Here is a 13,507-nt window from a genome sequence, read left to right as displayed (position 1 = left end):
CTGCTTTGTGCAAAGTGAGCACTGCACATCCAGGACTATCCCCTGACCTTGCACAAGTGTCCACACATTCTCTCTCTCTCTCTCTCTCTCTCTCTCCCTCTCTCTCTCTCTCTCTCTCTCTCTCTCTCTCTCTCTCTCTCTCTCTCTCTCTCTCTCTCTCTCTCCCTCTCCCTCTCTCTCCCTCTCTCTCCCCTCCCCCCTCTCTCTCTCCCCTCCTCCTGTCTGTCATACACACACAAAGTCAACTTTTTTAAAACAGTGTTTAGGGAAGATATAGCATTCTCAATAAGATTGAAAATTCATTTTTTAAACCTAGTCAAATATTATTATGTCATTCTTTTAATTTATTTGCTATAAATATACCTGAATACTTGATATGTTTATAGTTGTGTTCACTTTATAGGGTATCTTTTTATATCTTCAGCTCACAACATTAATTGAATGTGTGTACTTTTTGACTAGTAAGCTCTCTGTGACTTTTTTTTTTTTGAGACAGGGTCTCTCTGTGTATTCTGGAACTCACTGTATAGTCCAGAGTGGTCTTGTACTCCCAGAGATCAAACTGCCTCTACCTCCCGAGTGCTAGGATTAAAGGCATGTGCCACCACATCTGGTGTACTTTTTAATATAGAAGTTTTTATTTATTGTTCTATATTCTGTTTATCCTTTTGTTTTCCTAATGGTTTTTGGCTTTTATATTGTATTCATGTCATTTTATGTCCATCAATCAATGTAAGAGTACAAACTTTATTTTCCCTTTCTATACCCAGTGGAATATCTTCTTACAGTCTTATCATTGCTGCTTTGCCTTTCTTTACACGTATTTTGCAAATACAGTTTCCTGAGTGCTAATCTTGGGGCCATAATTTTCCCTCAGCCTCCAGTAGTGGGACCAGGCTTCATAGAGGCTATGTAGAAGAAGCCACGCTGGAAGACAAGCCATCGCAGACTTCTCACATTGTGTTTGTTGTGCATGGCATTGGACAGAAGATGGACCAAGGAAGAATTATAAAGAACACAGCCATGTGAGTTCTTTGCAGACAGTCCAGCTTCTGCCTGAGGCATAAGCAGAGCCACAGGTTCAACTCCCTGTCTTCCCAGTGCAATCTCTTCTAATATCAGTGACGTTTCTGGAGGAAACCAAAAGAGTGATCTTTATGATATGTGACTTTTTCCTCCATTGCAGGAGAAGGAGTGATTTTTAAAAATAGCCTTAATTAACATATTTAACTAATTTAGGGTTGACAACAGGAAAAGAGCTAGTTTTAGGTTTGTTCCTTGCTCTCTGAGCTTCAGAAATTGAGGATCTTCAAAGTTGTCCATCTCTGAGAAGATTAAGAATTGTTTAAACAGACAATTTTCAACCCAATCCAATCTACCCACGAATGGCTCCCAGAGGAAACAACTCTAGAATGTCCACAGAAGTCCGTGGATACTTACACGCAAGGCAGGTTGCTTATCTCCTTACCTGATAAATACTCAGCTTGCTTCTGAAACCTCTTTAGGAGCTTAGTGGGATGTGTGTTGGGGGCGGGTGTGTGCTTCAGAAGTTAAGTGTTGTGTTAAAGGGATGTTGGGGGTAAAGGGGCCACCTTAGATTTGGCTCTTTGCCAGCAGCCACAAGAAAGCAGAACTGGTGAGGCCCGGGCTTCTGATGCGGTGAGAAGTAGGCAGTTACCATCGAAAGCCCAGCCAGCAGAATTCGCCATCCATGGAGTCAGTGATGACTCTAGGACTTAGAGCCTCAGCAGCCTGCTACCCTGTAAGACCGCCGTGCCTACGGAGGGATGAAGGAAGAATGCAGCACGGCTCAAGTTGTGTTGCTGGAGACCAGCAGGCTTCCTTAGCTCTTCTCAGGCCCTCCACTTCTCCTATAGGCATCTCATAGCTCCAATTCTGACTTTGTCTTCTAATGAGTCATATCTCATAATTACGTCCTGACGCATCCTCTCCTTAAATATCAGGAACCATAAGAATTGGTTTGCTGGCATATCCTCCATGAGATCATTAGTAAAACAGAAGTTTAATTTCTTCAGGTAAAAAATAAGGCAAAACTTAACAAAAAGGGCAGAAGCCAGTGGAGTCTTTCCAAACTCACTGACACCTGCCCAACCTCCGTATGTCACCACACCCTAGAGGAGCTGTGCGAAAGGAGGTCACATGACCAGCATTACATGGATGCAGTTAGTAAACAGACTGTAGGAAAGGGAGGTGGGGCGTAAGGGGGCTGTAAATTAATGACACCGGAGACCTAGCTTCCATCTTCAGTGAATGGACTGTAGTATTTGGAACATAAATATGAAATGGTTTAATGTTACTGTGAAATCGTTTTTATAATCAGTTGGAGAGATGCTAAAATTAAAAAAGAATTGATTGCAATACTTGGGATATTCTATTTGAAGGTAAGAAGGCTGGGGGTGTAGCTCAGTGGTAGAGCAATTGCCTCAAATATTTGAAGCCCTGGGTTCAGGGTTTGTGTGAAGAAATAAGATGGTGTGGTATCTGGGATTTGCTTTATTTAAACTGTGAAAGGAAGGTGTGCCTGTTGAAGGGACAGCATGAGAGAATGTTTCACAGTGAACCTCTTGAGTATCTTCATTATGTTGTGCTGGTCAAAAGCCTCTCTGTGGTAAAATTCACATAACTGGCAAAAGGAAAGCTGTAGGTTCATTGATACCTCAGTTTTCAAAGTGAAAACTTGAAATTTGCATATAAAGAAGAACTAAAAGGAGGGGTAGAAGGATTGCAAGAGCCAGAGGACCAGGAAGTCTTCTGCAAGATGGCGTCTTCTAGATATGACAGGGAAGCTAGACGCTGAAAACTGAACAGTGCAACTGCCTAAACAAGACCTGATCGGTGGCACCACCACTAGACATGCCGGCATGGATGAGGAAAACTCACGGGGTCCCATCACTAGATGAACAGCTACAGGCAGTTAACTACTTCAGAGAAAAAGTTAGTAACCCGGGATGAGCCCCCAATTGGTTACCCAGTCCCATGTGGTCATCCCCGAAATTACATGCGCGAAAGCAGGGCTGGACAGACTCGGCAGGCTGTATTTATACATTTTTTTCACTTGTGTGTGTGTGTGTGTGTGTGTGTAAGAATAATGATTAGTAAAAAGGCCATGAATTGAGAAGGGAGCAGGAGGGGTGGAGTACAGGGATATGGGGGGGGGAGGAAACGATGAGCTATAACAGTAATTAAAACTACTCCAAAGCTACACAGAGAAACCCTGTCTCGTAAAAAACCAAAAAAAAAAAAAAAAAAAAAAACTCCAAAGGTACACAGAGACCCTGTCTTGAAAAACCTAAATAAATAAGTAAAATAGCAAACAAAAGAAATAAAATTTGTAAAGGAGATGAAACAAGCTGATTCTCGACTGGACACACGGTGTGTGGAGATGAGGGAAAGCCCGGATGCGTTCATTATACCCTTACATCCCTGAAGAACCGTGTCGTCTAGAATGTTCCGGAAGTGGGAGCGTCTGAGACAAACAGGAAAGCAGCTGAGGCAGAGCCGTGCTAGTGTCACCAGCGAAGTGTCGCAGTCAGTGGGTGCGGTGGGCACAGGTGCCAGGAGACGGAGGCAATGCAGTGAGAGACGTGTGCCGTGTACGGACGTGTGCGGAGTTATTCTCAAAAGTTTTTGTTACGTTTATTTTTTAGGATGAGAGAGGCTGCAAGGAAAATGGAAGAAAGGCATTTTTCCAGCCATGCAACACACGTCGAGTTTCTGCCTGTTGAATGGCGATCAAAGCTCACTCTTGATGGAGGTATAGTCCATTTTGAAACTGAATGATTTTAGCCAGTGGCAAACCTTTACTAAAGGATATATGCAGTTTTAGAAATGTTTTTATTAAGAACACAATCTTGGTCGTCTGTGGTGCTTACGCCTTTAATCCCAGCACTTAGGGGTGGGGTGATAAAGGCCAGTGAATCTCTGTGAGTTCAGACATAGCCTAGTTGATATAGCAAGTTCCAGACCAGCTGGACACACACACACACACACACACACACACACCCACGAGAGAGAGAGAGAGAGAGAGAGAGAGAGAGAGAGAGAGAGAGAGAGGAGAGAGAGAGGGAGGGAGGGAGGGAGTCCTTTTAGTTATCTTAGAGTATATTCACTTTTTCCAGATTATTCAAGAACAAACATAGTTGAGGAAAAAAACTGATTTTAAAATTAACAAAATTGACTTGGGTCTTTAGACTGCCATATGAACTTCACAGATAGCAGGTGTGTGTGTGTGTGTGTGTGTGTGTGTGAGTGTGTGTGTGTGTGTGTCCGTGTCCCTTGTGGTTTGGAGGTAGAGGAAGCGTGTCTAGGACTTCACAGAGAGCAGGTGTGTGCTTGCGTGCGTGCGTGCATGCGTGTGTGCGTGTGTGTGTGTCCCTTGTGGTTGGGAGGTAGAGGAAGCGTGTCTAGGTCCGTGTGACATAACACCCATCTTCATCACAGTGGTATCTGCCCCAGGTGCAGCCATGGAGTTTTCCAGGTCTGTGTAACTGTCTCATAGCTAGGAATGTCAGCTAGAACATCCAAAAGTGTAGTGAGCTTTTAAGAAGTGTCTTAGCCAGGTTTCTGTTGCTGAAGAGACACCACGACCACGGCAACTCTTAGAAAGGAAAGCATGTGTTTGGGGTGGCTGACATTCTCAAAGGTTTAGTCCAGCACTGTCACGGTAGTGTGCAGGCAGACATGAGACATGGTGCAGGAGAAGTGGCAGTGTCCTGCACCTTGGCTTGCAGGCAATAGGAGGCGGCCTCCAACACTGGGTGGCATCTTAAGCATGTACGAGACCTCAAAGCCCACCCCAAGGACCACACCCACTCCAACAAGCCCACACCTCCTAACAGTGCCGCTCCCTTTGGGGCCATTCTCTTCCAAATGCACCAAGAAATAGCTAAATGCCAGTGACCAAGGAATAGCGGTATATATGTCAAGTCCTGTATACCAACACCGTGGGCTTTTCTGACTCACCCAGGTAAACTTCAGGAATGTAGACAGCAGGACGGATTAGCATTTACTGAACCCCTGAGCCTGTTGTTCTTGAAACAGTCTCCCTTTGTAGCCCAGATGGCCTTGAACTCAGTCTTCCTGCATTAGTCTCCTGAGCCCTGGGATTCTGGGCATCACCTACTGATGATAGTTTTGAAGATATTAAGATAACTGAAAGAAGCCATCCAGAAAGACGCTGTACTTTATGCTTCCCATTCATATAAATGGAAAGAGTAAAACTACAGTTACAAAGAGCAAGCCAGTGGCTGCTAAAACTTAAGGAAGGAGAGGCAAAATGTTGAAATCAGAGAGGACAGTTCTGTGTCCTGATCACAGCTGTTGTGACACAAAACTGTGCAAGTATTAACACTCACAATCAGCTGTACTCTATAAATTTCAAAATAAAAGCATGCCATAGCAAGAATCAGTGTACTCATTGGCAGTGAAAAGGTAAAAAGAAACTGCAGATGGCCATGGACCTACTGTCTTAGCAGCACAATAAGACATGAAAGGGAATGATGGGAAAAAGAAACACAAAGCACAGTTCCAGGCCCCACGCTTTCTGCTTAGAAAACACAAAACTAGACGGAAAAACTATTAGAACTGGTCAGCTCATCAAGGTCATGACATAGAGGATTTATGTGCAGAAAGGATTTTTTTTATAGGCCAGAAACAAACAGATAACATCAAAAAATGCAAGACCCCAAGAAATGGCTTTAAAAAACAACTTTATTTTCAAAAAAACATGTAACTTTAAATAACGTAAACATGGATGTTTAGATTTTAAAGTACAAGAACTATTAAAATACAAGAAAACATAAATACAAAGAAGATTCTCTCAGGATAAATGGTTGAATGTTCTAGAGATGCTAACTCCCAAATTGATCCGTAGGTTTTCACAGAACTTGGTGAGCTGACTGTAAACTGGCTGTAGAACTGAGGGCCCAGAACAGGCAAGAATGGAGCCGAGGAGCTGCGCCCTCCGTAGTTGCCGGAGCCATCTAACTTCTGTAGTAGAAACACTTTAAAAAGCGGGTAGAGCACAGTGCGGGCCTCACCCGTCTGTCTGATGTGGAACCTGATCCACAGCAAAGCAGTGTCTGTCCCAGCCCAGTGGTGAGAGGGCCACACCTTGAATGTGCTTGGAGACTGGCTATCCTAAGGGGGAAATGGTTAAAAATGATGTCTGCTTCATACACCAGCTAGACCAAAGGCTTAACATGAAAACACACACATTCACAGTAGAGCGAAGCCTAGTCCTTGTCATGGTGCCTTCCGGGCTTTACACATTGTACTAAGTTACAGAATAAACGCAAATTAAATAGTCAGCCAAGGCAATGACTTGTCCTTGAGCGAGGTCATAAGGCTTCTGTCCTCCTGTGCTCTCACAAAACGTGTTCATCTCCACCCTGATGTAAGCAATGCAGATGCTTCTCTGCATCTCCAATAACTATTAGTAAGACTTTTGTTCATACAGTTACACCAACTTTGTCCTGTTCCCGGAAGCCCATAACTAATTGTTTTGCGTTCACTGGTGATTTGACAATACATGCCCATAGGGTCATTGGTTCATAAGAGGTAGATAAATGTGAAGCGTAGGAAAAGTCTTTTGTATTGCTGGTTTGTTGTTAGCAGGGCCCAGGTGTGCCAGATAGGCATAGTCGGGCCCAAGGTAGATAGAGCCAAAAGATCAGTAATGGCCTCGTCCTTTAATGTCCTTTCTTTCTTGTTGTCTTTTACCTTTTGTTTTGTTTTGTTTTTTCCCCTCTTCCTTTTTTTTATTTAAGTTAGAAACAAGCTTGTTTCACATGTCAATCCCAGTTCCCTCTCCCTCCCCTCCTCCCCATCCCTCCCCACCAGCCTCCCAGCCCCCCACCCAATCTCCACCCCGATCCCCAGGGAGGGTGATGCCCTCCGTGGTGGATCTCCAGTAACTGTCATTTCATCCAGGGCAGGGCCTAGGCCCTCCCCCCAAGAGTCCCAGCTGAGAGAGCATCCCTCATTGTGGCATGGGCACTCAAAGCCCATTTGTAGGCCAGGGATAAATACTACCCAAAGCCCCATAGATTACCTAGGCCTCTTCACTGACACCCACATTCAGGGGGTCTGGGTCAGTCCCATGCTTTCCACACAGCCATCAATCAGGGCCCCAAGAGCTCCCCCCTTGTTCAGGTCAACTGTTTCTGTGGGTTAAACCAGCCTACCTTTTGTTTTTTGCTTTGTGTTGTTTTGGTTATTTTATATAATTTACTTTTATTTTGTTTGCATTGGTGTTTTTCAGGCATATTATATTTGTGTGAGGGTATCAGACTTCTAGTTACAGACAGTTAGCTGCCATGTGGGTGCTGGGAATTGAACTCAGAATCTCTGGAAGATCAGTCAGTGCTCTTAACCACTGAGCCATCTCTCCAGCTGTTTTGGATATTTTACAAGAAGGAAATATCCCCACTAATGTTTAATATTTAAATGTTAAGTAACTTTGGAGATGTAGTTTTTCTCTGGAACCTTCTGTAGTTTGATTTGGTTGGTTTTTTCCTTGTAGACACTGTTGACTCCATCACTCCTGACAAAGTGCGCGGCCTGAGGGACATGCTGAACAGTAGTGCGATGGACATAATGTACTATACCAGCCCACTTTATAGGGATGAGGTAGGTACCATGGCTGTTTGTCCTGTTGGGTGTGCCGTATAGCAACAGCAGCTCTTCAGTAGTGAACTCCATCAGCTTCAGACAAGTAATATAAATAGATATAACTAATAGATATAAAACTTAGGGAGGTAGAAACTGGAAATGGAGGATCATTCTGCACTCATGATTTATAAAATGTGCTTACAGGTATTATACACACATATATAAAATGTGTGCGTTCCTGCATGCATTCGCATGCGTTTGCATACTGTGTTTACATACATGCATACATTTCCCAGCCGTGTATACTTAAATAGCCAAGAAACAAGGATCCCTGTATCACACTGAGCACACTAACACTCAGATGGTTGTAGTTCCCTATTCCCCGTAAAGAAAAGTTACAGCTCCTGTGGATGTAGCTGACTCGGAGGCCAAAGCAATCGGTGCCAGAAACTCAAGGATAGTGGCATCTCACAAGGACAGGAGCTAGAGCTCCATTCCAGGTCACTGAACCTGAGCTGTTTGGGCGCCAAAGTGGGTCAGGGTTACTAAAGGAATTGTTGGTACTTTAGTGTGGGATGTAATAATGACAGTGCAATAGAGGATCGTAAGCCATTTCTTAGGTCTTTCTTTTGTATTGATTATAATTGGAAAAATGAAGTGGGAAGCAGAGAGGCCCCTTGCTTTTAGTAGAGGGATAAAGCTGACGGGGCTAGAAAGTCACTTACAGCCATCGTGGCAATATTGGGTATAAAGAGACTGAACAGGAATCATCAGTGAATATGAAACAGAGGGCAGTGTTTTGTTTAGGAGCAGGCTAATTGTCTGCATCCCCACAGACTGCTCACTGGTCCCTAAAAGAGAAGCGGTAATTCCACCCAGGAGAAATCAGGCAGCATCTATCCTGGGTTTCCCGAGGGACAGGTGGACATTGTGAGGCTTTGGATATGATACCCAGTGGAGGATGCAGCATCCCCTGTGCAGTATCATAGTATTGAGGACTACCTGAGAAACACAAACATGGAATGGGGCTGGTGCTATATATTCTTTAAAAGACAGTAATCCCAGGAACCATTCCCAGTTACAGGACGTGAAGAGATCTTATCAATACTACGTCCCATTCTCTGCTGTCCTGTAGTGGACGAGGGAGCTGCAGGAATGGATGACAGAGTCGGGTTGTGGTGGTAGATTAGATAAACTATATCCCAATGTGCTGTGTTGTGGAGCACTCCCTGACCAGCAGGAAAGACTACCACCAGACAAGGATTCTTCCCAAATCACGCTTTATTGGAGCCTCTTGGTTGAAGGGAGAGCAGGAAGCGAGGGACCCAGAACAAAGACTGCAGCTGCTTATATAGGAGCTGAGGCAGCGTGCAGCTGTCCTATTGGTCGAGCACCCCTGGCAGCCACCTCAGGCTCCCTGATTGGCCCAGCAAGCTGAAGACACTGAGCATGCTCGAGCTGGTGACTCTGGTTATGACCCTATATGGAGTTGTTTACTCCAGCCCTGCAGGGGCCCAGTGCCATCTTGGAATGGCGGCCACAACTCATGGCTCCCTGCACTGTGTGGCATGAGTAATTGTGCTAGAAATATCCCTTGTATTAGGGAGTATACCATTAAGTATTAAGGGATAAAAGAGGACAATATGTATAGTAGTATAAGTGATTACCAGAAATTTTGGGAAGGTGTGCGTTTGTACATTTACAGAGGCAGAGAGAATAAATAACACAGGTGTGGTAAATGCTAACAAAAGGAGGATGTAAATGTTGGTGTTTTTAATTACGTGTTGTGAAGAGGTGAGCGTGCACGTGAGCGCACGTACCTGTGGAGCCCAGAGAAGCGCGTCGGCTCCCTCGGAGCTCAATTAACAGGTGGCTGTGAGCCGCCCACCATGGGTGTTGGGAACTGCGCTCGGGTCTCTGTAAAAGCAGTGTGCTTTCATAACCCTGGGCCAGCGCCAGCCCAGACAGTGGATCTTTTTTGTACGAATTTTGCTTTGTAACATTTTATGTTTTCTAATAAAAAGCTGAGGAAACAAAATATTTAAGTTAAGAGGGAAAACAGTTTTCTAGGTCCATCCCTAGAGGCTGTGATTTACTTGGTCTGAAATGGAGCCTGTGTTTACATTTTAAATTAACGGTTCTCCTAGGTGATACCATCAGGGAATTCTGGGTAGTGCTTCTGAACGCATTATGAAGAACAAAATGAGTGCGTGGGGAGAGGTGGGCACAGGGGTGCTCGCTCGTTGACAAAAGGACAGTCTGTAAATTAAAATCCCTCATATTGGGCCGGAGATGTGGCTCAGAAGTTAAGAGCACTTATACTCCTGCATTGGACCCTGGTTCAGTTCCCAGCACCCACGTGGTGGTTCACAACCCTGGCGACTTCAGTTCCAGGGAATCCTAACCCCTCTGACATCCTCCAGGCACCTGTGGTGCACAGACAAATATGCAGACAAGTCATCCATAAAAGTAATCAGAAAAGGTTGTAATCCCTCATGCTACTCCTAACATCGGAAGTAACTCATCAGCCAGTAGGAGGAGCATGTTTGTTTATTGTGGTGAAGACCTTTGTAGGAGCAGAACTGCCTTAAACAAATGGACACTCCCTTCAGCATGGAAACAAGGGATCAGGTGCATGCTAAGCCACAACCAGCCAGCAGTGCTACAGAAGGCGCTCTCCACGGCAGTTAAGTTAGGCCACCCCTTGATCTGTTGACTCTCTGAGTTTGAGTTTCTCAAGGGAAAAACCCTAAGTTTGTTAATGGTCACAGACACCAGGGCTAGAGGGACAAGGCCATGTGCCAGCTAGTCCTTCTCAATCATTTTCTAAGGATTGCATTTTTAAAAAGATGAAAATGGGATGTTTTTGGCCGTGTACTGAAGTACTTCTGTGTTCACCTAGTACAAACCTTAGAGTCAAGACCTTCATAAGTAAATAATGGTACAGAGCTGGATCAGTGTCTCTCTGCCTGAGCACACACAGCACCCTGGATTCAACCCCAAGCAAAACACCTGTGTCTATGTCTCACTGCCCAGCACACACAGCACCCTGGGTTCAGTCCCAAGTAAAACACTGTGCTTCTTCTCTGTGACTGCTGCATGAATTATAAGGAAGGGGAGGGTTTTTAACCTTACGGATTGTTGGTATTGTTTGATCTCCAGAGAATTACAGCTCACACAGAGTGATGACTGTACTCCTTAGACCTAAGGTTTTGCCTACAACCCAAGTTTTAAAAGGCTTTTGTATTCATGTGTCCTTGAACCACTAGTTCCTAAAGTAGAGTTCTCAGGCCAGCAGCACCGACATTTTCCAGGAACTCATTACAAATGCAAATTCCCAGACTCTGCAGAGCCTCTGACACAAGACCCCAAGCCAGAGCCATCAACCTGCGTTTGGCAGTCTGTCCAAGTGACCCTGATACGTGTGAGACTTGGAGAAGAGTTGCCACTAAAGCGTGGACTCTTCCTCTCTGTGTCCCACCGCCAGAATAGATCCCACCAGACGTCACATAGCTCCAGTGGCTCGCACTAGCCTCAGGGTTTATGAACTCTAGGATGTCAGCAGAGGGTGCCAGGGCTGTGGGTATGTCCTCACTGAGCCTACCAGTCGTACGGTACGAGAGGGAATGCCAGGTTTCACCATCCAGTGAGGAATGCGCAGTAGCAGCCGATGGAGTTTGGTTGCCTCTTGATACAACATGATTAACATGATTTTAAAATAGAAGCTCTAGAAAAATCTGTCAGAGCAACAGCTGGCTTGTTAAGAGCTAATGAGACAAAAAGCGAATAAAGACTGAACATTTATAATCAAATAGAAGAAACACTAAGGAGAGAGGTCTGCACTCAATTTCAGATCAGGGTCCAGGGTGGGCTTGCGAGGTAAGTAGCCTTGTGGGGTTGGGGCAGGACTATTTCAGCAGCTTAGCAAAGACAAGTGCTGAGCTGCTTCAGTCAGTGGCTTTATTAGTTGGTCTCAGTCACAGAAGTCATCTTTTTCTCTGTCACCAACGTAATGAGGTTTGAGCTATAAGGTCTCCTGGTGATTTTTCCATACAGTGGCCTCTTACTATATTCTCGTAATGATGTACTTACTATATATTTAATATATCTTATAAATTTATGTACTTTTAAAAAATATCACCATGGCTAAAACCCATACACTGCGAAAATTTAGAATTGACGTATAGAAAGTTGCAATGAAGTAGGAACTTTCAGGGGTCTTTGAAGACCTCATTTGAATCTAAAAGGAAATCTTTTTTTTTTCCTGTCTGTGGGGCAGCTGGCTAGTGTGATTTACTGAAAGCCCCCAAAAGGATCCTCATGGGTAGTATCTGCCTATGCTGTACTCTGTGGTGATGGTCGGGTTTGTAGCATATACACGTACCTCCATCCCTGTATCTTCTTAAAGCACCTGAATAAACATAATAACCTGTTTATACGTCATCAGTTGTGTTTGTTTTTCTTAACACACTTACATTTAGAAATAAAGTTTATAGCCCTCGGTGAAAAAAATCTAATATGAGTATATTTTTCTTATTTCAAACAGCTAGTTAAAGGCCTTCAGCAAGAGCTGAACCGATTATATTCCCTTTTCTGTTCTCGGAACCCAGACTTTGAAGAAAAAGGGGGTAAAGTCTCAATAGTGTCCCACTCCCTGGGGTGTGTGATCACTTATGACATCATGACGGGCTGGAACCCGGTTCGGCTCTATGAGCAGCTGCTACAGAAGGAGGAAGAGCTGCCTGATGAGCGCTGGATGAGCTATGAAGAGCGGCATCTCCTCGATGAGCTCTACATAACCAAACGACGGTGAGGAAAGGGTGGGGATGTCTTTGCAAGATGTCCTCAGAGAAAGCCCTGGGTCCGGAGAGGTGGCTGCTCTTTCCAGAGGACCAGAGTTAGTTCCCTCACCCACGTTGGGCTGCTCACAACTCCCTGTAGCCCCAGCTCCGAGAAATCGAGTGCCCTTCTCGGTGTTCGCACACATGTAGTTAAAATGTAATCTTAAGTAAGAAAGAAAGAAAAAGCTTTATGCTTTGTTCAGGGTAAAGATTATAGATAACAAGCTCTAGGTTATTAATGTTCATACTTTTATGGCATGCACTTTTCTGTAGAATAGTTTGATTTGGTCCTTCCATCTTTGCTCAGAGTTTGTCCCCAGCGTTTGCAGTGTGTAATCATTTGTTTTGCTGGTTATAGAGATCGCTCTGTACCATTATTGTTGTTGTTATTATTATTTTATTACTATGAAACTAGTATTAAAACTTCATTATTCTTGGCAAATTGTTTTACATTATCCTTAATAATTATATAGTATATAATTATAAACAGATTTAATGATAATAGTCTTAGTATTCTTTAACTCTTTGCAACGTTATTATCATCTTAATTTATACTTGCATTCTCCATCTTCATCCTCTTACTGATTCAAGTTTACAATGAAAAACACTAATTGTGATAGTTTAGCTTTTATAAAAAACAGCTGAGTTAATGGACAAATCTTTACTCAGAAAGTGTTGGCTTTGTTTTACTTTAGAGTAGTCGCCTCAGGAATTAGGTGCCGTAGATATAAATACCATGATAGCAAAACGATTATTAGTCTTGGAAGAAAATAGCATTTAGCTTAGTCCCAGCACTCAAGAAGCAGAGGCAGGTGGATCTGAGTTTGAAGTCAGGCTGGTTTGTAGAGTGAGTTCCAGGACATCTAGGATTACACAGAGAAACCCTGTCTCAAAGAAACAAAAAGACAATTAGTTTACAGTCCTCAGAGCATGTCTTTAGATGTGTAAATCTAGTGAGACGGTACTGGACCGGAGTTTGATTCCCAGGGCCTTGGTCAGACAACAGACAAACTGTTACTCCCGCCCCAGGAGAT

The 13,507-nt window shown here is 44.0% G+C and overlaps 1 protein-coding gene across 6 annotated transcripts in view; it reads left to right on the top strand.

The window, feature by feature from the left end:
- Positions 1–13,507, top strand: part of Ddhd1 (DDHD domain containing 1) — an 80,521-nt gene that overhangs the window by 48,716 nt on the left and 18,298 nt on the right. For all 6 annotated transcript variants that reach the window (XM_040735750.1, XM_040735751.1, XM_040735753.1 and 3 more), the window contains 4 exons: positions 878–1,025; positions 3,669–3,775; positions 7,544–7,650; positions 12,179–12,441. In XM_040735750.1, the coding sequence (XP_040591684.1) occupies positions 878–1,025; positions 3,669–3,775; positions 7,544–7,650; positions 12,179–12,441 (625 nt within the window). The remainder of the gene's footprint in view (positions 1–877; positions 1,026–3,668; positions 3,776–7,543; positions 7,651–12,178; positions 12,442–13,507) is intronic.

Source organism: Mesocricetus auratus, unplaced genomic scaffold (genome assembly GCF_017639785.1).
Source record: "Mesocricetus auratus isolate SY011 unplaced genomic scaffold, BCM_Maur_2.0 Super-Scaffold_100048, whole genome shotgun sequence".
Lineage (NCBI taxonomy): Eukaryota > Metazoa > Chordata > Mammalia > Rodentia > Cricetidae > Mesocricetus > Mesocricetus auratus.
This window is presented reverse-complemented; position numbering and strand designations above follow the sequence as displayed.